At 31.0% G+C, this 26,890-nt stretch overlaps 1 protein-coding gene across 4 annotated transcripts in view; it reads right to left on the reverse strand.

Moving 5' to 3' along the window:
* Positions 1-7,649: 7,649 nt before the first annotated feature.
* Positions 7,650-26,890, reverse strand: part of LOC143071912 (sodium/calcium exchanger 2-like) — a 129,394-nt gene continuing 110,153 nt past the window's right edge. For all 4 annotated transcript variants that reach the window (XM_076246591.1, XM_076246588.1, XM_076246590.1 and 1 more), the window contains 6 exons: positions 18,427-18,508; positions 17,791-17,913; positions 14,407-14,482; positions 11,313-11,466; positions 9,101-9,276; positions 7,650-7,868 (listed from right to left, as the gene is read on the reverse strand). In XM_076246591.1, coding sequence (XP_076102706.1) covers positions 7,740-7,868; positions 9,101-9,276; positions 11,313-11,466; positions 14,407-14,482; positions 17,791-17,913; positions 18,427-18,508 — 740 coding nt within the window. In that variant the 3' untranslated portion in view covers positions 7,650-7,739. The remainder of the gene's footprint in view (positions 7,869-9,100; positions 9,277-11,312; positions 11,467-14,406; positions 14,483-17,790; positions 17,914-18,426; positions 18,509-26,890) is intronic.

The raw sequence follows: 26,890 nt of genomic DNA on the forward strand, positions 1-26,890 counted from the left end.
TAAATATATCAATTTTCCATATCTTTTTTCCACTGAAATTTAGGGGAGAATGGTTTCGTAACCTTATTAGCAAAATTTAAAACGATTAACTTTACCTTCGCTTCGAGATATTTGATAATTTGATATTACTACCTACAGATATCTAATCTCTATGACACAGTTTTTTTTAACACTGCTCGGATTTATAAACGGAGCATTATTTGCAGCTGTGTCACTGGATTGAAAAATAAATTCATTTGACTTGTCGCCCTTTATACGTTTACATATGAAAGTTCTCATTACATCTTTTCATGCGTATGGTGAAGGTAACACATTTTGAGAAAATCGACAAGAAATGATAAATTCAAACATATAATACCAACTTCATTTCACATGAAATTTAATTTTGATAAACCATATAAAATATCCAATCTCATAAAAAAAAAAAATAGCAGGAAGATTGATTGATTGTTGCTTGCTTTACGAGGCTAATACAAAACAAGAAGAAAACATTGGTGGAAATATTGTTTTAAAATACGTTAGAACTAAGGTTATGAGGCTCGTATTTGAATAATACATTTCTACTGTTATCATAATAACATGTATCATCCGTCGACGAAGATTCCTAACGGCCTCGTATGAAACAAAGGGTACTCCTCTCTAGCTAAGAGAGCATTCATAGCCACGGTTACACTGATTGAACATCCGACAGATGGGGAGCTCTGTCAACGATTGTTGCACACATAGCCAAATATTGTTTTTTTGGTATTTGTTTCTTTGTCTTTTGTCATGTTCCCATCTTTGTTGTCCAACCTAGTGAATTTAGTTCTTTGATATATCTCGCCTCCCTTTGCAACAAGTAGAAAGACTAAATTACTAATATCATGACTATGTAGTTTACGCCTTTGATTAAAAAAACGCATTCTATGTAGAAATTTATTTTTGTTTAAATTGGTTTGTTCTACAGAAATTATGTTTGTGACGACTAGTATGATTACTCAACTGAAAGTTTTCTAATGGCATTTCAACTTTAGTTCGGAGGGTATACTTTGACAGATTGTATAACACTGTTCGAGGATTTTTAATCGGCTTTATATGTCACTCCTGTGTCACATACAATTAGCAATATCTGGTTTTAGATACTCCAAAGCTTCCGTGAAAATTGTTTTGATATTTTTAACAGTTCTGCAATTCACGGTCATTACTTTGACGTTTTGATTCTTTGTCGAACTGTTTTGAATATGTTGTGCAAGTGAAGATATAAAGGTACAGCTGGTTGGGTTAAAGGGAATCTTCTTTGGTTGTCGGTTATAGTGCTTCATTTACATGATTTTTACAGCTACCTCTCCTGCTGTGACGTAATTGCTGACGGTTCGATAAGTTCTTTGTCCAATTGTTCTGCTTATATTATAATAGTTAAGGTCAAAGTGAGGATGTTGATAACCAGAGATGTAGGGTACGGATAAATCATGAAAAGACAATAAAAGACGCTTATACGATACCAAGGCACATTTTGGAAAATGAATTAAAGAATTTTCCAAAGAAAACAATCTTAGAAATGGCTTATCATTTTAAAACAGCAGTGAAACAAAGTAACAAGACAACGATTGCGTTGTCGGACCCATTTGTGGAGACTTTATCGATCAATATACAACAATGCCATTCAGACAATGCAATTTCGTATAAACACCTCAGAATAATTGAAGCAGCAGATAGCGACTTCAGTGAGTGACATATTGCAGTATTATATCTTGATGTATTTTTGTTGAGTCTTTTTATGAAGATAGTTTTATTGTCATCTATTCATAATTATTTTCATTTTGTTATAGGAGTATCAAGTGCTACACGGTGGAATCTCATTAGATTAAGGTTTCTGAATGTCATATTTAGTTTTTGTTGAATAAGTATGTATGTTGAGATACTGTCAGGTGTTAACTATAGGGAACTGCCGAGGCATCAACCATCAAGAGTCTGTATATAAAAGAGAGCGATAGATAGAGTTTGGTAGTATAGAGATACACAAGTTTGTGTTAAAAGGGCAATTTATATTCAAACTCATTGATGTTAATTAAGCATCTTTTTAATTTATAGTGAATTAATGTTATCTTCCAATGATATATTAAGGTAGCACACTACAAAGATTTTTTTACTTCCAATCACTAACCTTTGAAATACTGTAACTTTCTTATGAATGCATAGAATATAATAAAAGAGGTATATATAGATAGATAAAAGAATAATCTTTTAAATGAATGCAATATTTTTATTATGCAATCATTATGTAATCAATTATTATGTAATAAGTGGCAAAATCTAGGTAAGTTCACTTGAATGAATTCAGCTCTATCATCTCTTTAACTATACAGACAATGTTTACGAAATCTTAATCAACATATCATGAGCTTCAAAACAGTGTCAGATTGTCTCTATGGTATTCCATTCTCTCATAAATCTCTAATTAGTGTAAACATCCTAACCACATAATTTAAAAGAAGATAATGTTTTATTAGGTGTAAAATTTGTTCTATATATTCTATCTAAAATCTGAGACACAGTTTTGTAGATAATAGTCATAGGAACAACATATAATAAAATCAACCCTCTAGGGATACCTATGCAGAAGCTAATTTCATTTGAAAGTGGAAATTTGGTGGAAAATATTTTAGACACAGTTAACATTATAATTGGTTACATAATTGTTGCATAATACTAACATTGCATTAATTTGAAAGAGTAATCTAGATCTGTTAGCTATCCAAAACTACCACTTTTATAAATTTTCAAGCTTTATTAAGAAAGTTACAGCATTTTAAAACTTGGGAGTTGGAGTTATAAAATCTTTATATTCTGCTACCTTAAATATATGTTATTTGTTTGTTTTATAGTGTTTAAGATTATAACACAATATTTACTGCTCAGTACCCCTATTTTTGACATGTCTGTTTGTTTTGTTCGCACATCTTTGTCAATATAATGGAATTTTATGCAACTGTCATACAAGTGAGAGGTTTCGTTGGCTCTAAAACCAGGTTTTATCAACTATTTACTATAAAAGAAAATGCCTGTACCAAGCTGAAATACAATTGCTTTAAATGGGTTTGACCTATTTATTTTGTAATTTGATAACAGACTTTCTTCCTCATAACTCTCTTTGAGCAGTTTCTGCGCAAGGAGCACGCTCATATATATAGTCCATATAGTGTCAACATGCACAAGCATAAAGTATCAATGCTCTTCAACTTAGTACTTTATTTTGCCTTCTTAACTTTTTCAAATTCGAGCGTCACTAATGAGTCTTTTGTAGTTTTTATTTCCCATGGGTATCACCAGCTCAGCAGTCAGCACTTCTGTGTTGACATTAATTATCATTGATATGGTCATAATTATAAATTAACTGTTAACAAAACTTTGAATTTTTGAAACACTAAGACTTTTCTATCTCAGGAATAGATTACCTCAGGTGTAGTTGGCAAAACTTTTAGGAATTTGGTCCTCAATGCTCTTCAACTTCGTATTAATTTGGCTTTTTAACTTTTTTAGATTTGAGCGTCACTGATGAGTCTATTGTAGACGGAACACGTGACTGGCATACATAAAAAGTTTCAATCTTGGTATCTAATGATGAGTTTAGTGAGATATGTAAACACCATACGATGGGGCAGAGGGCATGTTACTACACAGAAAGGTGGAATTAATAATTAGGAAGTTGAAATCATCCTATTTATCAAAGATTTTTTATCGTGCATCGGTGTCAAAATTTAGGATAAGATCAGTGTATGTAGCAGTCCTTTTAGTATCAATTATATCCTTAACTAAATGGGAATATGGGTAATTTAGTGATAGGACATCAATATATCTAAAAGAAAATTCTAAATGAATTCTGCATCATACAAGTACAGATACAAATTGGCTAATAGATGCGCATTTAGTACTATTGGGATACCGACTGTCTATTGAAACACTTTCAACAGAAAACTAAGGTACTTGATAAAAACATACAATACAAGATTCAAATGTAAACATTACAATTTTCATTATTATCTGCCTATTTCCACATTTTTTCTTTTCAAAATTACTTTCAGCATTTTTAGGTCATGAATTTCTCATAAAAAAAGTCCTTTTTCAAATGTACTTCTGTCAATTTAAGTCATTGAAATCACTGAAGGAAAGAATGGGACAGTTGTGAGTAGAATTTCAGAATTTTTGATAGTATTTCTATGAATAAATATATGCATGCAATTTTTCTAACTAACTTTAGGATTATATTTAGATTTTTCATTACTAGTAAATTATATGACACTGAAGATGAAAAGTTTTAACAGTATTTCATTTCCTTAACATTACTTCAAATTGTATTCAATTGTCCAAAGATGGAGACCATTTATACATTGATACAAACTCTTCTGATATTTCATTTTTTAAAAACGGTTCTGAATTTTAATACTTCTTTTTTTCAATTAAATAATTTTGACATGATTGGAAGTACAAATCTTCAAAGACAGGTGTAGTATACTTTTTGTTGTTGATAAAATTTGATTTGATATGAAAATGCGCTTTTTCAACAACAAAAATTATTTAAAAAAAAATGATTTAAATTGATGTTATTTTTCATTAAAAAAAAAGATTTATGAAAATACAAGTACAAATACCTTACACTGTTAAATAAGACGATAATGTGGATTCAGAAAAGTGTAATTGAAAATCTTGAGTCTTTGGTCCCCTGTCATTGTATGGTAAAAAAAATCATGGCGGAAATGTATGGATCACAGTAAATTTAATGAAAAGACCATAAAATATGTGTATCCGAAACCGAGGTTCTCACTACCACTGGAAATGGATTATTTGTTTAAAATAGCAATGAAACATACTGATAGGAAAAGGACAACATTTTCATCCCCATCCTATGAACATTATCAGTTTATTGCAATGCCAATCAGACCATATAATGTTGTATCAACATTCCAGAGAATGATAGAAAAAAAGTTTGCAGACTTCATTGGATTATTGCAGTGTTAAATCTTGATGTAATTTTGTTTGTTGGTAATCTTTTAATGTCAATACAATGTTATCCAATTTATAATCAGTTGCAGTTTAATATAGGAATCGTAGTCATTTCTTTATAGTAAGGTTTCTGAATTATCAAATTAAGTACATGTTAAATATATCAGTGTGTGTGGTGTTTACCAACTGCTTCAACTATGTGCAATTATATTCCTTTTTCTTGCTGATAATTTTTAAACTATTTTGAGCATATATATCATTTAATAGTTTTTAAGATAATAACATAACAATGGGGATTATTCTGAGAGTTTTAGTAAAATTAGCGAGTTTTTAACATTTTTGTCCAGTCAGTTTTAATAACTGCTTTTAACATAATAAAGAAAATTCTTAAGTTTACCCCAATGTTCCATTTTTATCCATGTTAGTTAACCTCCTGGTTCATTGGAGACATTTTTTAAATAGGCACTAACAATTGTGAACAAGTTTGGTTAAAATTGGCATGGTAGTTTAAGAGAAGATTTTTTTGAAGTTACCAGACAACAGATGCCACATAATTTCACACCCTTTGGGTCATGTGATTTAATGAATTAGAGGGTTTTTCCTCCATATAAGAAAAACAATATTCCTGTACATGGATTTAAAACTCAAGAATTAACGAGAAGAAGCAGGATAAAAAATCAAACCTTTATTACGTTAAATTTTTACAAACAGAAAACAACTGCTTTAATTAGCAAACCAATGTAATTCAGATTACTGTAACAACAAAATAAACAATAGTTGGTACTATTACAGATATCAAACTAGTACTATAGATCTGTCATCCTCTGAACAAGCACTTTTCATCTTTAATCACCCAGTAAACAATCTTTCAAATAGTTTTTATATACATTATAAGGTTACTTTTATTTTAGTTATAAGTTAAAAATGTAATATGACTTGTTCTTATAAAAAGCTTATCTGCTGTTCATGTCTATCATAGCTCTTAGTATATAGTCAACTATGATGCTGAGACTGACATTTATTAACAACTGTATACTTCATTTATCTCTTTTTATATTGATGACAAGTAAAAAAAAACATAAACTAAACCAAAATAGAATACAACTGACATACAAATAAGTTAAAATCAAGCATTGAGAAGTTATTATGCAGTATGACTACCTAATACAAACATGTATCACAGCAAATCTTCCCTACTTAATATTTATTCTTAAAATTATTAACTAATATCTTCTTTGGTAAAACATAATACATTTACATCTGCAGAATAATTTGTTTTGAGTTTATACCATTTTTATGTCCAATGGGTGCTTTGAGATTATCAGGCAGTACAAGATATATGTTTTTTTACCATTCCAAATCCTGCCAGCCGGTGAAAAGCAAAGATGTTAATTTTTTTAAATGTTTGATTTAAACTTGCACCAATAATCAATATTCTGTTAAACAAAAAAAATATCTATAAATTATTAAACAGCAACTCAAAAACAAGTATATACATACAGAATCAAATAATTATGCTATTTGTGTAGAATTTAATATATATATTTTTTCTACTGTGTATTTGGCAACGGAATGTAAAAGTAAAATTCTACGCTATACACAAAAATATGACATAACTAATGGTTTTTAACAGATACACAACACTGATAATATTTACAAAAACAAGAAAATAAACAAAAAAATAAACAATAATAAAAATATAACAGTTGATCACAGTTTGCTTCATAGAGATTCAAATGCTATATTAGCACTAATAACATGCACAACTGGTTTTCTATAGATATATTTACATGTAAAATAATACTAATGGTTAATATCATAAATAAATGTATTTATGTATATATATATATAAATGCCAAATACAGTCTTGAATTATTTCTAAGCATAACTTCTAATATCAATAAACCTTGTTGTAATATAACTGCCTGTTTCTTTTGGTGATCACATATCTCTCTTACAGCAGAATAAGAACAAATAATTGTATTTTTCAATTATTTCAAAAATATTTAAGTATACCAATGTTAAATTAAAAGATTATTTTTTATATTCTTTAAAATAGGTGATGATAATGTCATAAATCGCCTGTATAATTTTACCCTTACAATATCACATATCAAATTATCATGATAATACTTGTATAACTATCAAAGATTTTCAGATTTACCATAGCTCAATTGTATTTCACTTGATGGATCTGGTCACATACATCATTCATGTATGAAAAATGGCTAGTATTTTTAGAAATTTTGGCTTACCATGAAGGCATTTACAATATCTGCCTAAGGAATAATTTAAACTCCTCTATGTAATTTTGATTTTTTGACTATTATGACTAGGTGTAATATGAGCAACATACAAGTATCAATCAAACAGATTTTGTCAAATATTCTACTAACATATAAATAAAACACTGTCATACCCTGTCAACACTCAAACATAGACAAAAACTTTATTTAAAGAAGGAACATAAGGAACTCTTAAAAAAAATGTCAAGCTCATCTTGTGTAGCAAAAAAAATAAAACAAAATTAATACATAAAAATGTAATAAAATAAAATAATAATGTAAAATGTTTTTATCATTTTTTATTCATAACTTGTGAAATTCCTTCAACATTTCAGCTGTTTTCAACTTAAAAATTCAAAAAAGGTAACAAACAAAAAAATATATTGTTAACTATGTATGTCATAATATGTAGATAAACCTTTCAGATACATACTTCCCCAGTATAATGCATAAGTTCCCTAATGATAACATTATTTACCAAGTGATAATATCATATGCCCTCAAAGATGACAAGACAATGTAAGTGATCCACAGTGTAAACAATAAGAAACTTGTTATCCATTTTACAGTAGCGTTTTTGCCTCCAAGTTCTCCACCAACAAGCTGAAAAAAAATAATTTAAGCCATTATTTCTGTTACAATCATTTTTTCTATTATTCACAGGGCTCACATTTGGTTTTCTGTTTGTCCATTCTAATAGTGATTTTAGTTTATATGCTTTTTTTAAAATTTTAGACAAGGGAAAAAAATACAATGTTTGATGATCCTATGCAGAAATTAGCAAGAACACAGGAATTGTTGTGCTAAGCATATCCTATAGGTAAATTTAAAGTATATTAGAACTGAAGAAAGGTGTCAAGCATGTTTTATATCATCAAACGCACAAAATATACAGCTCATCATTTTTAAACTTCTGACAAAAAATGCACTCAATCTCTTCAGAAATATTTGAGAAAGAAGTCATGAAAAAATGTCAACTTCATCCAACAAATTGATACTGAATAATTAATGAAAGTCGTTTTCCACAAACAGAGAGAAGTATCTTTCAGATATGTAAAGTGCTTCCATGTTACAATTCATCACTGTTAAAACAAGCTATTGACCAAATATGAAGGCATTCTGTTATGAAGTTTCTAAAAAAATGTGTAAAAAGTAATTAACAAAAAAACTAACTCTGAGGAAAATTCTTAACAGATGGCAAAATCAAAAGTTCAAACACATAAAAAAAAACAAAATGGATTTTCTTCTATAGAAAACAATGGATTAAACCAGGTTTATAGTTAGCTAAACCTCTTACTTGTATGACAGGTTTTATAGCTAGCTAAACCTCTTACTTGTATGACAGTGGCATAAAAGTCCATTATATCAGAAACAATGTGTGAACAAAACAAATTGACATAATAAGTAAAAATTTCAAAAATAGAGATACAGCAGTCAACATTGTGTTATAATCTTCATCATTTATATAAATACAAACAAATATGTGAATAAAGAAAAACAAAAAGGCATATAGCAAAAAAAACAAACTGTTTCTTAAATGACTTTAAACGAAATGTAAGCAAACTTTTCTTTCTGTTTAAAAGCTTTTCAAAAAAACTTTATGATTGATGAATGATCAGGAAATTTCTCATTCATATAAAAGGATGTCAAAAAAGCCTAATCAGAAGAAAGGGAGAAAATTTGACATCGAAAAAATTAAATTTTGACTAACATTTAACTAAGATGAAGAGAACCACACACTGATTATAATAAAATACTACTCCTTCCAGTTAGTATAAATTGGTAAAGATTAAGAGAAATTATAATTATATTTGTTAAGATGTAGTAATACCAACCTTTCTCCTTAATATGAGTGTAGCTATACAGATAACTGCTAAAACACAGAAAATAATGACACTGACTGTCAGGTTTCCTGTTTTAACTTTATAAGGTTTATCAATAGCTATTCCATACATGGTGGCTAACACCCAAGGTAAACCAAGTCCCAGGAATACATTTACACTATTACTACCTGAAAATATTATGTAATGACTTTAATATATCAATTTATCATTTAAAAATTATCTTGAAATAAAAAAAAAACTTTTTCAGAGAGTTATTATATATATACATTTATCATACATTTTGGCATTGACTTAACTATTTTTGGCACTATAAAAAAGGCAGTAAGACACTATTCCACACCACCCTAACTTCCTGAAAAGCATATTAAGGTCAGCTAATGTAAAATTAGGACTGATATTGAGATCATGTCTAGAAATAGACATTGTTAATAATATCTGAAAAATCTCAGTTCATGACATCAGTTAATAATTGTGCAATGGTCAGCATTCTATACTTTGTTTTATTGGGACAGATAATGTATAGATGTTAAACATTGATAAAAGATGTACTTCCAAGCAAAACTAACAAAAGGATAGCCTCCACTTACTCCTTGCCCCAAGATAAAGTAAAAGCACAGACAATGAGAGGCTTGTATATATATATAAGTAATCAGTCTGACATATCTTGTCTTAAAAAAATATTAACACAAGCTTTAGTGAAATGTCTTTGCTACTATTCCATTATATGAGATAGAACTAACAACTTATTTTACACAAACCTGTACAGAAATTGCTATCAAAAGCATATAAGTTTCACATGTGAAGCACATGAGATGCAAGTAAGAATTGTATGCAAATCAGATTGCTCACGTGTGCAGTTTGGTAGTTCATATGTGCCAACAAAAATCTAACATAATGCTCATATGTGCAATTCAAACCTCAGGTGAGCTTTTATCATCCATGTTAGGTTTGTACTTTGAAAGTTTGTCCATTCTTCTAACCATTCAAAACTAACCTACATCATTGCTCATATGAGCTTTTTCAAAATGACATGCCCAGTCATGTACTTCTTGTAAATTCAAATTCAAAGCATCATGGCAATTTGGAGGTGGAGATGAAAAATTTTAAGCCATATTTTGTGCTATTTGAAGTTAATGGCATTGTTGGAATCTGATAAAACCAGTGTGGCTGTGGTTAATTATTTGTAAGTTATCATTTCTATTTCATTATGTTAATTTTTGTGTCAGATTTTGAAATATATTACAATTTCAAGTCCTTTATGGGGAATATATATGCAGGTTGCTTCAAAATAAGTACTACATGTATATATAGAGTATTCCTTCTTAAACTTTCTGAAATACAGCAGCACTTATTTATCAAAGACATTCATTATGTACTAAACTTGCAAGTCCCTCAATTAGTTTTATACTGTAATATACATGTATATGTTATGTTTTTAGTCATTTATATCATGATTATTGTTTAAATAAAAAAAAAGACCAAATAATAGGAAGACAATAATTAAAGAATAACACTTTTAACATGATGTGTCAGTTATTTTATTTTCAATTGAATTATTTAAGATTTTAATCTAAATTTGAAAAATATTCCTATTTTGAAGCAGCCATTTTGTTTTGGTCAACTAATACTCATGTGTGCAACATGTGAGCAACGAATCTAATAAAATGCACATGTGAAACAAAAGCTCATATGAGCAGTTGTACGTGAGGTTTTTAACATGCAAATTAGGTTAGTTTCATATGTGCAATTTTTTTGCTCACAAAATGCTCAACTAATTTGCATGTTAAAAACCTCATGTGCATTCATGTTAGTTTCTAAAGTGAGCATCTTATGTGCAACTTATGTGCAACATGTTAGCACTTTTTGGTAAGGGAATGAATTATCTGATACATATTGGTTCGCAAGATATGAAGAGTCTTAACAAAGTAGAGGTTTGAAAGGCAGAATAGCAGCATGCAATTGACAGTTTTGGGTATTTTTGTTAATGTAACTTATTTTATGTAAAAGGTAAGATTCCAGACGCAGCTGCTAGATAACTTTCTAATATATGAAGCACCCTTAAATATCATGAAATTAGTCCCCCCATATATCAAAAGAGTGACTGTTACCTTAACAGACAAAATAATGATTAAGTAAAAGGTCTGTCAGATTCAAGCTTATGCTACCAAACTTGGAAGGCTAATAATAGTGTCATATCATTTACCAGTAATATTGCCAATGGCTGCATCAGCGTGCTCATCTTGTTTAGCTGCTGTACGACTAGCAAATGTATCAGGTAAACTGGTTCCCAGAGCAATGAGAGTTATACCAGTAACACTGGTTTCTAGACCTATTACACAACCAAGCAAGCCAGCTAACTACAAAAGAAATAAAAAACAATGTCATTTTATTTTAATTTTCCAAAACACTTCTTTTAAATGATTGATGATTGATTGATGTTTGCTTTATGCCGCATCAGCACAAAATGAACTTTGTTGTTTTGTTTTAGATTAAAATTATATATATCTATATCAGAAGAGTAACTCATTATGTTGGTTATATAAACTTGTGTCCTTTCTGTAATGATTTTGACAAACATATGCAGAAAAAGATTGCATCATTGATAGATTCATGTATTACGCACAACTCCTGATATTTTCTTGACAAGTATGTTTTTTAACCCGATTTTTGTGACAAAAATGTCGGTTATTGATTTGGGGTTATACGGCTGGCTGTCAGTCGGGCGGCCAGGTGGCCAGATGGGCGGCAGCCAAATGTTGTTCGTGCATTTACTCATGAACCGTTCAACCACAGCTTTTAAAATTTTTATATGTTGTTACTGACAACAAATGGAGGTCAAGTTTAATAATGACGATTTTGACTTTTACTGTTCAGGAGTTATGGTTGTTGAAAGATTGAAAAATAGCTTTTCCAGTCGTGTCCGTGCATTTACTCATGAACTGTTCAACCAAAGCTTTAAAAATTTAAAGGGGCACTAGCTACGATATATATAAAAAAATAAAGTATGATTTTTTTTTAGATCAATCATTAATCAAATTGGAATAATGAAATAATAATTTGCTTTTAGCAATCAATTTCCTTTAATTTTGTTGAAATAAGCGATTAAACATAATGTTTGACTGATTCACTTGCAAGTGAAAACGTCATCATCATTCTAACCGGTATTCATGTGAACTTCAAGTTAACCCCTAGCTAGAGATTGACAACGCATGCATTGTACGTGTACTGGTTATTTAAAGAAAAAGAATGTCAACAATGAAAGTGAAACTACGGTAAATCATTTGATTACTAATTCGATGCACATAAAATCATTCTTATATGGTTAAAAACTATGAGAAACATCTATTTTTAATCTATAAAATAAAATCAAACAGACCTATAAAATTGCAATTGCACGTGTTGGTTTAATCTATTCGTATCTTTATTTTTGTTTACATCGCTTATATGGTCATCTGAGGTCAAATCGATAGTTAATTAGATGGCGTTTGGGCTAAAATACACACGAAACGAACCTATATATTATCTACCCCATGCTCTGTAAACTGTTTATTTTAGAGTTTTGATAGTTTGGATAAATGTTTTACATTGTTATAAACCAAATATGAGAATTTGAGTCAAATTGGTTACAATGAATTTGACAGCTAGTGCCCCTTTAAAGATTGAAAAATTTTGTTTCAAGTCATGTTGTTGAATTTACTCATCATTGCTCATGAACCATTCAACAAAAGCTTTTCAAATTTTAATATTATGTTGTTACTGAGGACAAAATGGAGGTCAAATTTGATATTGACGATTTTCACTTTCACTGTTCATCAATTATGGTTCTTGTGATATTGAAAATGCCAGGACACAAATAAATGTTAATAAATCTGGTTTGCTGTCTGTCTGACAGCCTCTTGTTTACATATACATCAATTTGTCACTTAAATATCTTTGTACATACTTCACTGAATTTTTTGAATTGCTATGGTTATGATGCATAAAAAATGCATTCAATGCACTGTTTTTGCTCACTAAGTAGTAAAAAAGACACTATCAAACCATTCCAATAAAGGTTTTGATTGCATGAATGCAATATTCACCCAAAAAATAAACACATCAAAATTAAAATCAGAAATTAGATGATATATTATTTTGAAACATGTATAATGACAAAATCTTAAAAGTTGATTCAGATTTAACCTAGGAGTCAATATGATTGGTTGGTGTCAAACAGGTTCAAATAACTAATAAAGGAAAAAAAATACTGGAAATTCAGAAATTATTGCACAAAATGGAACAGGATTTTGATCGCAATGATTTAACCTTGCATTTTTTTTTTTTATATGAATGAAACAGGATTTTTATTCAATATCACAAAAATAAAATTGCATTTTTAGTCTAAAATGACAAAATCGCAATGATATACCGTATTTATTCTATATAAAGCCCCCCTTCTAATTAACGCCCCCCCTACCGAAAATCGTGCGTTCAGAACTTTTGACTTCTAATAAACGCCCCCATTTTGTAGTTAAAAAAATAAGATTGAAACTTAACCATTACAATATTGCAAAGACATCGACACGGTCACTCAGAAACATGAAACGAAAAATCAATAATGCCCATGTTTTAATCCACTCCGATAATCAAACACAGTGTGTACAAGTTCCAAAATAGATCTGTCAGTTACACAGTACGCTGTTGAAATTATGTTCCACTGATGTGCACGCTTGTTCATTCGAAAATTTTAACAAATTATTTGATGAGATCACATTACCGATAAACGCTATTTATAGATTATGGAGACAATAAGAAACATGTGTATGTTACTATAGTCTGTTCCAACAAAATTCAGGTAAAGGTCAATGAAGTAAGGTACGAAATTCGTTTCTCTAATTGACGCCCCCCTTTCGGAAATTGTCTTCGCCCCTGGGGCGTTTATTAGAATAAATACGGTATGCACACAATTATTTTTGAATTTACAGTACTATAAAAAACAAAAAGGTGAGTTCTTTTCATATGACAAACCATGTACACTTATTTGCATTGATAAATTAAGGCAAGTATTTCATTCAGAAATGGTCAATTAATTTGAATTTCAAAGTACCAAACCAAGTAGCTGACAACATTATAAAAAATAAATATAAACACTGAACCATGAAATATTAGGTCAGACATTTTTCAGCTGACATTCCTAGCTAGTGATTGTCTTTGTAGTCCTCTGTCAAATGTGCTATTCTTCTGTATGTGTAATTTTATGAGGTTAGTTTTTATACAGTTGATATTTTGAAGTGAAAAGAAAATGAGGTAACACATACTTGCTGAATAAACAATGTTAATACTCCAATATACAGCAGTGAAAGAACAAATGCTGGCCAGGCTCCCATATATTTCCTGAAAATAAAAAAGGAATTTATTATCTTATTGTGAATTATAAGTGTATCAGATTTAAAGAAATCCACAGAATTTATTCAATAATTATGCATTATTATATTCAGCATTTTCAAATGTTTTTTGACACTTAACCTTTTTCCAAACAATGCAACATGGATGCCTATATACCATAAAATTGAGAATGGAAATGGGGAAAGCGTAAAAGAGACAATAACACTACCAAAGAGCACAAAACCACCAAAAGTCCTAAGGCCACCATTGGGTCCTCAACACAGTCTTATTTTTTCAGATGTATTAATTTCAGTTCTAAATGTATGGTAAGTGTAGCCATGTCAATCCAATATAAACAAACACCAAGAAAAATAGTGTGGAAAACTGATTTGCTGGACTGACAGATGAGCAGCAGACAGCCAGATGGAGTGCAAACTTTAAGTCCCCAGGGGACTAATAATAAGTTGCGGTAGGAGTGCTGTTGAGACAACTCTCTCTCAGTCATAATGTATGAAAAGTAACCAATGATATGCCAAAGTACAGCCTTCTACACAGATTTGCACTGAGCCTTGAGGTAAAATGAGAGTTTGCAGTTTATATTATAAACTGATTATAAAAGCTTCAGACAAATCATATTGTATATATCAGTACTGTATATTACATCTACACTCGTGAAAAATAAAATAATATGTTTGAAGACATGAATGCTCCCACACAAGTTTGCTTATGATACTGTGGATTCATTTTTTTTTTGGTGTGTACCAATTTTTCGTGGATTGGGGATGTCTTGCATTTCCGCGGATATTTGATTTCATGCTTCTGGCAAAAGTTGCATACATTCTTAATGAAAATTTGGTATTCTTTGAATATTTAAATTCATGGTTCACCTGTACCCATGAAATCCATGAAAATTGGTATCCAACAAATAATAATGGATCCACAGTACGTGACATTAATAATTTAGAGAGTGAATGATGTCACTGCTAGGTTTCAAAGAATTCTATTGTTCTGGTTTTAGATATACATGTGCAAGTACAACATTAAATTTATTGTTTTGAGTTCAGCAATGAAATAGTGCTTTGCATTGTGTATGAGTTTCATAAACTTTAAATGAGGCAAACATGAGGCATAAAATGTGACTAAAATTACTACACTATGAAATAAGACCAATGAAATTGATATCTTTATGACTTGATGGTCAGACTTTCAGCTATATGAAGAATGATATGATATAATCTTACTACTGTTTTAACTTCAAATTTTATTAGCAAAGATGAATTCAGAATTAGATTTATAGTATCTCCTTTCAATCTTAAACAAAAGTTTACATCCTTTCAGAGTGACGTTTTCTATAAGCACTTCTGTTTTCATTCTAATTAACCATACTATGCTGCAATGCTATTAATGATGATTATAAAATCAATGCAATTAAATCATATAACATTCAACTACATAGATTTTTTAATTAAAGTTAATCCATTACCTAATAAACATGTTGCTGTTGCTTAATTGGTCCTGGTATAGATTCTCAATTAGACGATTTATTACTCAATCATTTGACCTTGAATCTATACCAAGGAAAATACAGAATCACTTTTAGGCCAACTAAAATTAATTAGTAGATTTTCATCCAAATTTTTGAAAAAAATGGGGCGGGTGGGAGGATTTTATATTTTAATTTTTATTTCTTATGAAACCCTCTTGTGACATGTTCTTCGTATATGCAAGTGTAATAATAAGCTTATATCATGTACATGTATAAAAATGTTATTTTGCATAAGAAATCGTACATAATTTTTCAAATCTTAAATTAAAATAAATATTCCTGATTGGCAACCACTGTTCTACATGTAATCGCTGCTTTAGAAACCTATTTTTAGTAAAAAAAACATTAGAGAAATGCTCTCTTCAATTGGACTACCTTCACCAAATTTATTTGTCTTTCTAAGCAATGTTTTTTTTTTGTCTCCATAAAAGGAAACAAATATGCATTGGTATGCAACAAAAGAATTATGAGTACAGAATAAAATGAAAACTCCAACAGTTTTGAAAAAAATAGGATTGGTGCTGTTATGATTCTTCTTATAGATGTAGTTATAATTAATATGTAAATTAACTCATCATAGATACCAGGACTAAATTTTGTATATACGGCAGACGCGTGTTTCATCTTCAAAAGACATACACGAACTTAACAAAAAAGAAGAAGTTGTTTAATGACTCTATTAGGAGTAATGGGACAGAAGGTGTTTGCTGTTTGTCAACAAAGAAACAATAGCCATGGGTAAATCTATGTGTATGTTTGCCGACGTTTTGAACTCAATATACTGTCATTAATCTAACAAGTTTGTGCTTGTGTCAATTTGTTTAATCAAGTTATGTTTATGTACCAATGTGTTCCACGATTCTTGCTCTTTGGATATAATTCACAGTCCAAAATTCCTGCGACTGACAGTCATTTTATCAATAAAAAAATCAACAGTTTTCTAATCACAGACACAGAAATTTCTGTTAACTTATCCCGCGATTTGCGCTCTTGGACACAGCGTATTACTTGTTACCCGATTATTTCATGCCTTTCTCGTAATCAATCTCTGAGATGATTTTGTCATCATAGAGCTGCAGAATCATTTTAAATTACTCGAAGAAATAAGAAAACCGAAAATTGAAACAGGAAGTTTTGAAGGAAACGAAATTTTTGACGCTTACCGAATAGGGAAATGAACAAAATCCAGAAATTGTATTTTTTTAAAAATAAAAAAAAATCCGGGCGGGACGATTTCAGAGGGGCGGGCGGGCGGGGATGAAAATCTATCAATTAATTTTAATTGGCCTTATCAAACCTGTGACTTTTGTTACAAAAGTGAGACATAGGGATCCTACATTCTATTGTCGTTGGCGCCATCCACAAATTTAACAGTACATTCACTCTGTTGTTAAAGGTTTAAAATTTTTAATAAATTTCTTAAACTATCCAGATTTGTACAAAACTTGGACAGAAGCCGGTTTATGATAAAAAGTTATAGTTAGTATCTAGAAGGAAATTTTGTTTCTCTGTTTATCAATTATAAATGGACTTAGTTTTTCTTTCAGATAACATTACAAACAGTCTGCAGTTTAAGTTTTTAAAACTTTTATTAGATTCATAAACTATCCTGAATTTTACCAAACTTGGACAGAAGCTTCTTACAATCAAAAGATAGTATCTAGAGGAAAATTTTAAATACTTTTCCTCCATTTTTGTTGAGTCTGTGACTTACAGAAAATGTAGGGGAGACACTGGGTTTCAAGGAAACCTTAAGAATTTTGACACTTACGTTGGAGGTATACAAGCTCCTACAACTTTCCAGAAGAAAGTAAGAAAATGTAATAGAAATTCATGCCATTTTGGTGTGATATTGTTTCCTTCTTCATCCTTTTCTCCACCAATAGAAAAGGCACTGTAAAGACAAATACAGACATTATCAACATAATAATGTAAAAGTGACATTTTTTGTGAAATTAATTTATATATGTTTTTTTTCTATTTGTGAAAATGAATTTTTCAACTTGTCTGAGATAATGCTGATATTAAACCTATGGTATAAGTCTTATGTAAATCTGGCACGATTTGTACCTGTGAGGGCACTAACCAGGTCATTTTCCATAAATTTAATATTTCCAAGGGACATAACTGTCTTTAAAAAAAATCGATTGGCATCCTTTATAGAACTTGTATGAGATACTGCTGAATATTATCCTATAGTATTAGTTTTTTTAAAAATCATGCAAGAATTGTACCCATGGGAGTGCTAACAAGACCTGACATTTACTTGTCCACCTCAACATGTTATGCAGTGGACAAAAAGCTACACAATCAGATTAGTATCAAATATGTCTCTCAGTCTGCAACATTTGTCACAGCAGAGACAGAAGCAGGTCAGACTGCAGAGAGTTATAAATACTTGACATACTTATAAAACTGTGCTCCCCATGTTATATCTTCCTCTTCTTCCATATCAGCTACTACATCAGCTATTCTGTCATCTAAAGATTCTGCAAAATAACAAACATTGAAAACTAAAATAAGTTACCAGTATATCAGGATATAAATTTGAACAATAAGCAAATTAAAATAAGAAATAAAATGCTTCTAATAAAAGATGAAACAACAAATACAATAAGAAAACCAAATTAACCTGGAATATAATCAATTTTATTTTAAGATAATGCCTTGTTTTTATTTGAATGTTATATTTTACAATGAAACAAAATATTTCAAAAAGGGAAATGCCCTTAATAGGAGATTTCACATGCAATTATAACTTATGAGCACTAAAGTGTTAGTTTTTTAGTTAATTTAGTTTTGAATTTAAATTAACTGACAATATTGTGGATTTTAGGAAAATAAAAAGAAAGTGGTTTCATTGGTGACAACAAAACTACACATAGTATTTCAAAAGATGATAGTTACAAGATTTTGGTATCAATATTAAATAAACTTCAATTGGTATATTTTTAGTATATCACTAGAACACACCCGTGATATTGCGGGTCCGTGACTGAATTAAAGTATATAACTATGCGCAAGCCTTATCTTAGTATTAGTACTGTCATCTGATAAAGTCATGCCGATTATAAGATACACAATTTTCTCTGCTTTCAAATCTTTCTGTTTGAACCCGTCGAACTGGAACTTATCAATTATTGGTAATATTAAATATTTGGAAAACAAAAGGTCCTGGAATGGAGTATTTTTTAATCAACAGTATTGTCCTATATTAGTTATTAATAAAGTTGAATTCTTTGATTCGCTGTTTTACGTCATGCCCGCTGACAAATTGAAACTTATTTTTAGTCCAGATTTTTAGTATTCGTATGGTTATCTTAGAAAGTCTTACGGATTAAAATACTACAATAGGTAACAATTTGACAATTTAGTAGTGTCAACCCTGTGATTATGACCCGTTTATATAGCATATTAATCCTGAATACACCGTTTGGTGGTGCGCTTGTCAGATGCGGAACGTACAGATAAGGTAATAGGTAACAGGTGATTATACTATTGGTATCGGTATCGGACTCGACCCGGAACTTCCTAATTATTGGCGATATTAATTACGTGGAAAACAAAAGGGCCTGGAGTGGTGTTATTTTTAATCTACACCTTTGTACTATATTAGTTGTATATAAAGTTGAATTCTTTGATTCGTCGTTTTTACGTGATGACGGCTGACAAATTGGACCTCGTAATTTTAGTATTATAGATGTATGAAACCTGGGATGGTTCTTACATTATACAAGCATTAACAGTTTTACAAGTTTCATAATACAGCCCAATTTCTCACATTGCTAAAGACTAAAATATTTCTGTTGGACCTCGTTTGTTTGTTTTGGACTGGTAAAATAAAAGTTTTTCGTATATTTGTGTATGAATAATAAACAAATGTAACAAATGTACCAAGGAATTGTCAACTCATTTGTTTCTTAAACAAGAGGCTCTCAAGAGCCTGAATCGCTCACCTTAATTCTTTTGGTTAAATCTCTCATCAATGATTATTTTGGCTTTTCAATTTATTTAAATGTTTTTTGGATCGTCCTTTTTTCTTCAAAAGCCAAAAAAAATAATCATTTTCTCCTATGTTCTATTTTAGCCATAGGAGCTATGTTTCTTGACATACAAGGAAATAAAATATAAAATTTATACTAGATACTCTGAAACTCATTTAGCCTAAGTTTGGCTGAAATTGATACAGCAGTTTCAAAGGAGAAGATTTTTTAAAGTAAGTCAACATGATGAACAAATTGTGAAAAAAGGCTTTAAAGGGCAATAACTCCTTAAGTGGTCAATTGACAATTTTGGTCAATTTGACTTAATTGAAGATCTTACTTTGCTGAACATTATTGCTGTTTACAGTTTATTTCTATCTATAATTATATTCAAGATAATAAACAAAAACAGCAAAATTTCCTTAAAATTATCAATTCAGGGGCAGCAACCCAACAACAGGTTGTCTGATTCATCTGAAAATTTCAGGGCAGATTGATCTTGACCTGATAAACAATATTACCCACGTCAGATTTGCTCTAAATGCTTTGGTTTTTGAGTTATAAGCCAAAAACTGCATTTGACCCCTATGTTCTATTTTTAGCAATGGCGACCATGTTTGTTGATAGATCATAACTTCGGATACAATTTACAAACTAGATACCCTAAGGAACATTCAGTTAAAGTTTGGAAGTATTTGGCTCAGTAGTTTCAGAGGAGAAGATTTTTGTAAAAGATTACTAAGATTTACGAAAAATGGTTAAAAATTGACTATAAAGGGCAATAACTCCTAAAGGGGTCAACTGACCATTTCCGTCATGGTGACTTATTTGTAAATCTTACTTTGCTGAACATTATTGCTGTTTACAGTTTATCTCTATCTATAATAATATTCAAGATAATAACCAAAAACAGCAAAATTTCTTTAAAATTACCAATTCAGGGGCAGTAACCCAACAACAGGTTGTCTGATTCATCTGAAAATTTCAGGGCAGATAGATCTTGACCTGATAAACAATATTATCCCAGTCAGATTTGCTCTAAATGCTTTGGTTTTTGAGTTATAAGCCAAAAACTGCATTTGACCCCTATGTTCTATCTTTAGCAATGGCGACCATGTTTGTTGATAGATCACGACTTCGGATACAATTTACAAACTAGATACCCTAAGGAACATTCAATTAAAGTTTGGAAGTATTTGGCCCAGTAGTTTCAGAGGAGAAGATTTTTGTAAAAGATTACTAAGATTTACGAAAAATGGTTAAAAATTGACTATAAAGGGCAATAACTCCTAAAGGGGTCAACTGACCATTTCCGTCATGTTGACTTATTTGTAAATCTTACTTTGCTGAACATTATTCCTGTTTACAGTTTATCTCTATCTATAATAATATTTAAGATAATAACCAAAAACAGCAAAATTTCCTTAAAATTACCAATTCAGGGGCAGCAACTCAACAACAGGTTGTCTGATTCATCTGAAAATTTCAGGGCAGATAGATCTTGACCTGATAAACAATATTACCCCCATGTCAGATTTGCTCTAAATGCTTTGGTTTTTGAGTTATAAGCCAAAAACTGCATTTGACCCCTATGTTCTATTTTTAGCAATGGCAACCATAACTCCTATTATCACTGGACTAGTATATATTTGTTTAGGGGCCAGCTGAAGGACGCCTCTGGGTGCGGGAATTTCTCGCTACATTGAAGACCTGTTGGTGACCCTCTGCTGTTGTTTTTTATTTGGGCGGGTTGTTGTCTCTTTGACACATTCCCCATTTCCATTCTCAATTTCATTTTTGTTGATAGATCAAAACTTCGGATACAATTTATAAATTAGATACCCTAAGGAACATTCAGTTAAAGTTTGAAAGTATTTGGCCCAGTAGTTTCAGAGGAGAAGATTCTTGAAATAGTTTACGACGACAGACGACGGACGACAGACGACGGACGCCAAGTGATGGCATAAGCTCACTTGTCCCTTCGGGACAGGTGAGCTAAAAATGGAAGAAACTGTGTGCATGCCAACAATAGATGCAATAAAAAGGTGTAAATTAAAAGTAGATCAAAATTTTAAAAAATCCATTTATTGTCATAAATTAATCATAGAAAGGAAGAATTATGCTTCATATCTTTATATAAAAAAACTATATTAAGGCCATTTTTTACTCCTATTCCTTTGATGCAAGAAGTCTTAAGGCCTTCATTGCAAATAGGCAAGACAAAATTTTAAAATTGATACTGATTTCTGAAAGAAGATTAGAACCATTTCAGGCTGTTATTTCAAAGATATAAGAAGCTGTAGTATGAATAATGATTACAATTTTGGTTGTAATTTTTTATTTTTGAATTAAGGCACAAATCTCTATTGGTTATACTTTACAATATAGTTTATTTCAAAGAAGACTTTACAGAGATCAGCAGTGACCTACTTTTTGGTGGGTTGGCTGATTTACTTCCAAAGAAAGAAATAAGACCGATGTTCATGTAGAGAAATAAGATTTTAAGAACTAATAGTGAAACAGACGAGAGACAAGTGAAACTGCTTGATCTGAACACATAAAATGTCTCCATGTTTATTGAAACTATAACTTTAGACACACTGAAGTATCAAAATGAAAGATAAACAACCAATCCTGAAACAAAACTGATTGCACACATCTAGAAATCAAATAAAAGCAGCACTATATGTAAGGAATGTCAAAAGTATTTCTACTGATATATAATAGTACAAGACAATAAAATACAATATATGCAATTTTGTACTTATAGACCATACACTACTGCATTAAGGCGAAGTGTACGTAATTAAACTACACAATGGATTTTTTTAAAATTTTACATGTAGATTCTGCTTGTAAAAATAAATCGGAAAATAAAATAAAAAAAGGTGGTAACCGTTTTCGTTTTTGAGATACGAGCTGTTGAAGTTAACAGCATCATACACCAAAATTACAAAGGATATATAGGGAAAATCGTGAAATTCGGCAGGAATTGTTACATTTCCAAGATTTTCTATTATATTAGACAATCGATTTTTTTTTAAATTTATGAGACGATTCTAAAATGTCTGAGGAATCGATTGGTGCAAAGAAAGTCCTTAGCAACCATGCTACTTTTCAAGCTATACGCTGTTAAAGTTGAATCTTGAGTGTAAAAAAAACAAAAAACAACGACAACGTTATTGACGTCGCCGCAACAGTTACGACGCTTCATATACATATGAAATATATACCGTTTTGTTGGGGTTCGTGTTGCTCGGTCTTTAGTTCTTTATGTTACGTTTTGTGTACTATTGTATTGTATTTGTCTTTTATATTCGGGTGCGTGAGGAGATCGCCAAGCTAGAAAACGGTTGACATTTTCTTCATTATGAACTAGAACTATTTTCGACCTTGGTGCCTTTTTTTTTTTTAAAATCTAAACACTGCGACGTGTTTTCAAAATCTTTGTTCCCATAAAACTTCATTTCATCAAGGTCTCTTCTCAGAATATCAGCCATCTGTCTGGCACAGGATAACAAATCTTTATGTAAATTTAAGTTGTGTGGTAATTCTTAGTACATTTGGGTAAATTAATCTTTTCTTTGTGCCGTATAAGCATCTCTATAATTCAACACATCCCTGAGCCACGACATTATATATTTTATGCATTGCATGCGCTTCTTTTTATCACAATCCAGACCGGCTAGTAACCGTTGTATAACTTTACACGTCTGAAGACGAATATTTGCGTGAAACATTTTTGTATGATTTTTATTTCTGGAAATCAATCTGAAATCTACAACAGTCCTTTCCCAAAAGTCGGGCTGGACCTTTACTTTTATGTGCATTCGGGATTTACACAAATTGTAACCCGAATAATTCAGTCGTATTATTCAGCTAATGTACGAATGCTACATTTCTCGTGTGGGAGAAAATCGGACATGGAAAGGGCTTGACTTATTTGAGCTACTCAAATTGAAACTCGGGAATATATTTCTAGCTGTTCGGAATTCGCGGAAACAAATGATTGTTTTTCGGCATTACGGTATTGAATCAATATGAGAGATACCAATTTTTTTCTTTTAACAAATTCGAATACCAGTCAGTTTATAGGACTTTAGTTTGAAATATGGGCGGTAATCCATTCATTTTATCCAATCATTTTGGGGGGGGGGGGGTGTCCACATTGATAGTCGAAAAGCCTTGAAATATTCGATAAAAAACGTTGAATGTAAATTATATGAACTCCAAAGTCTCATATTATGAGACTAGTAAACCACAGGCTTCTCAATTCTTGTATGATCATGAACTAGGTGAAAACCTAGAGCTGACCGAGTGCGAGATCCTCATGGATAATCATCGAGGTCGTTAAACACCCCTTGAAGTAAACTTGGGTTAAATTTTGTTTAAAAAAATATCGAAATGTAATAGTCTGAATACATTTCACCTCTCACTCCACTAATAATTAAATTTCAGTTACAATAGTTATCAAAGGTACCAGGATTATAATTTATAGTACGCCAGACGCGCGTTTCGTCTACATAAGACTCATCAGTGACGCTCATATCAAAATATTTATAAAACCAAACAAGTACAAAGTTGAAGAACATTGATGATCCAAAATTCCAAAAAGTTGTGCCAAATACATCTAAGGTAATCTATGCCTGGGATAAGAAAATCCTTAGTTTTTCGAAAAATTCAAAGTTTTGTAAACAGGAAATTTATAAAAATGACAAGTATCACAAAACTTCCCTGACCTCTTTTCTTTAACCATAATAGAGGGAGGAGGGACGGAGGGATCCAGATCCCGAAATCCCGGGCTTAAAACACGACTTCCCGAGGTCCTGAATTTAAAAAAAATTAAATCCCGACCACCCGAAATTCGGAAATAGAATTCCCGGATCCCGAAAGGGTCAATCCCGAAATCCCGAGCTTAAGAACACCCGATCCAGGAGTTCCGATAAAGGTCCTACCCCCCTCCCCCTCCCCCCCCCCGTAATTCTATATTCTATTCATTCATAATCTTGAATTGAGACTTGATACTTCAAAATTACATTCTCTAATTTTGAATGATACACACAGGCACAATAAAAGAAAACAGATTTCGCTATATATCTCTTCGAAATTGGAATTTGTGAAAGAAGAAATGACATGTTATATTTTATCTTACATGTGTACTTTCAATTTCAATGTGGTTCTAAATTTAGATTTAGTTTTCCCATAAATTGCGGACGGAATAGAAGACACCTGTTTATTTTCTGCACATGTAGAAAAAGTTGAAAACAGTTGAATGACATAATTTTTACTTATTTTAAGATAAATGTTAGAGTGAGACAACTTTTAAGTTACTGAATAATTTTGGGGGCCTAATTTGTTTATTTTTTGTTTGTTTTCCGTCTTTGTTCTTCCGACCTGTAAGTGTTGCACTAGTGGTCAAATTATTCTCTTGGTATCGTCTGATTTCTTATAAATTATGAATATAAATCATGACCTTAAATTTTCAATTGCACAAAATACGAACATTTCAACGTCTTTTTATTTAAACAATTAAATTCACACGTCTTTCATTGATTATTTGTAACCTATTATAAAACTTTACGTTGAGGACTGTGTTTTTCGTTCAAGACTACGGCTTTTTAAAACGATATTGTTGGGTCAATTCAGGTTTCATTTTAATTAATTTGATATCAATAGAAGAAAAATTGTTACATGTTTATTTGTTTATTTTGTTTATAATTTTGTTGTGACAGGCTTTTTTTCTTTCTGTTGATATCATAAACACGAAATGCCTTCTCCTACGTGTCTAAAACAAACAAACAAAAAAAAACAGTGTTTTTAAGTCAGGCTGCACACAGAACAACGTACAGAATGCTGTGATTTCTAATTGGAGTTATTTAGATAATTTCTATGAGGTTTAAGACAGCATAGGAATGTTCGTTGGATTCATTATAGACCGCAGAAAGTAGTTTCTCTTTCGTGGGTCCTTTCTTGGAGTAAGGGAGATAACTTGCGTAACTAACGACGAACGTTTTTAATCCCGTATTCCGCTAGAGGCGTGCAATTACGTACACTTCGCCTTAAACAACACTAATGTAAATTTCTTAATAATTTGACATGGCATCATCTTTTACAAGTGCAAAGCTTATGGACTACTCTAGTTAAAGACCTTCATATAATTCAGTTTGATCCAATTATATATCCTAGTCTATTTCCATCTCTAAAAGAGGGACGAAAGATACCAAAGGGACAGTCAAACTCATAAATCAAAATGCCATGGCTAAAAATGAAAAAGACAAACAGACAAACAATAGTACACATGACACAACATAGAAAACTAAAGAATAAGCAACACGAACCCCACCAAAAACTAGGGGTGATCTCAGGTGCTCCGGAAGGGTAAGCAGATCCTGCAAATAGGTCACATTCATGAAAGGGAAGGGGATTGTAGTTTCGACGTAAGGAACATATCCGATATCATTTGTGAAAAGGTTATTCCATAACAGTCAACCAACTCGTGATGGCGTCCGTAAAATTTACTAAGGGATGATTTAAACTTCACCATTTGGAAGTTTCTAAATTATGTATCACCCTAAATACTGTACCATGATGCTAAAAATTAATTTATCATTGGCACTTCCTTGTTATTTGGTGTATAGGTTTCCACATTTGATAAAAAAAATAAAAAATGATGTAAATGAATATCCCTGCTTATTAATTTTACAATTTAATGGAGATTAAATTGTTAGAGCTATAGCAATTGCCTGTGATATATCTTTGACCATCAGCAAGTAACTGACTCTATGATAAACTTCACTTGAACATAATGACCAAATCAAGATTGTAGTGACCGTAGGTTAAAATAACGACCAATTTCCTGAACTAATCATCTGAAACATTGCTAATCAA

Source organism: Mytilus galloprovincialis, chromosome 4 (genome assembly GCF_965363235.1).
Source record: "Mytilus galloprovincialis chromosome 4, xbMytGall1.hap1.1, whole genome shotgun sequence".
NCBI lineage: Eukaryota > Metazoa > Mollusca > Bivalvia > Mytilida > Mytilidae > Mytilus > Mytilus galloprovincialis.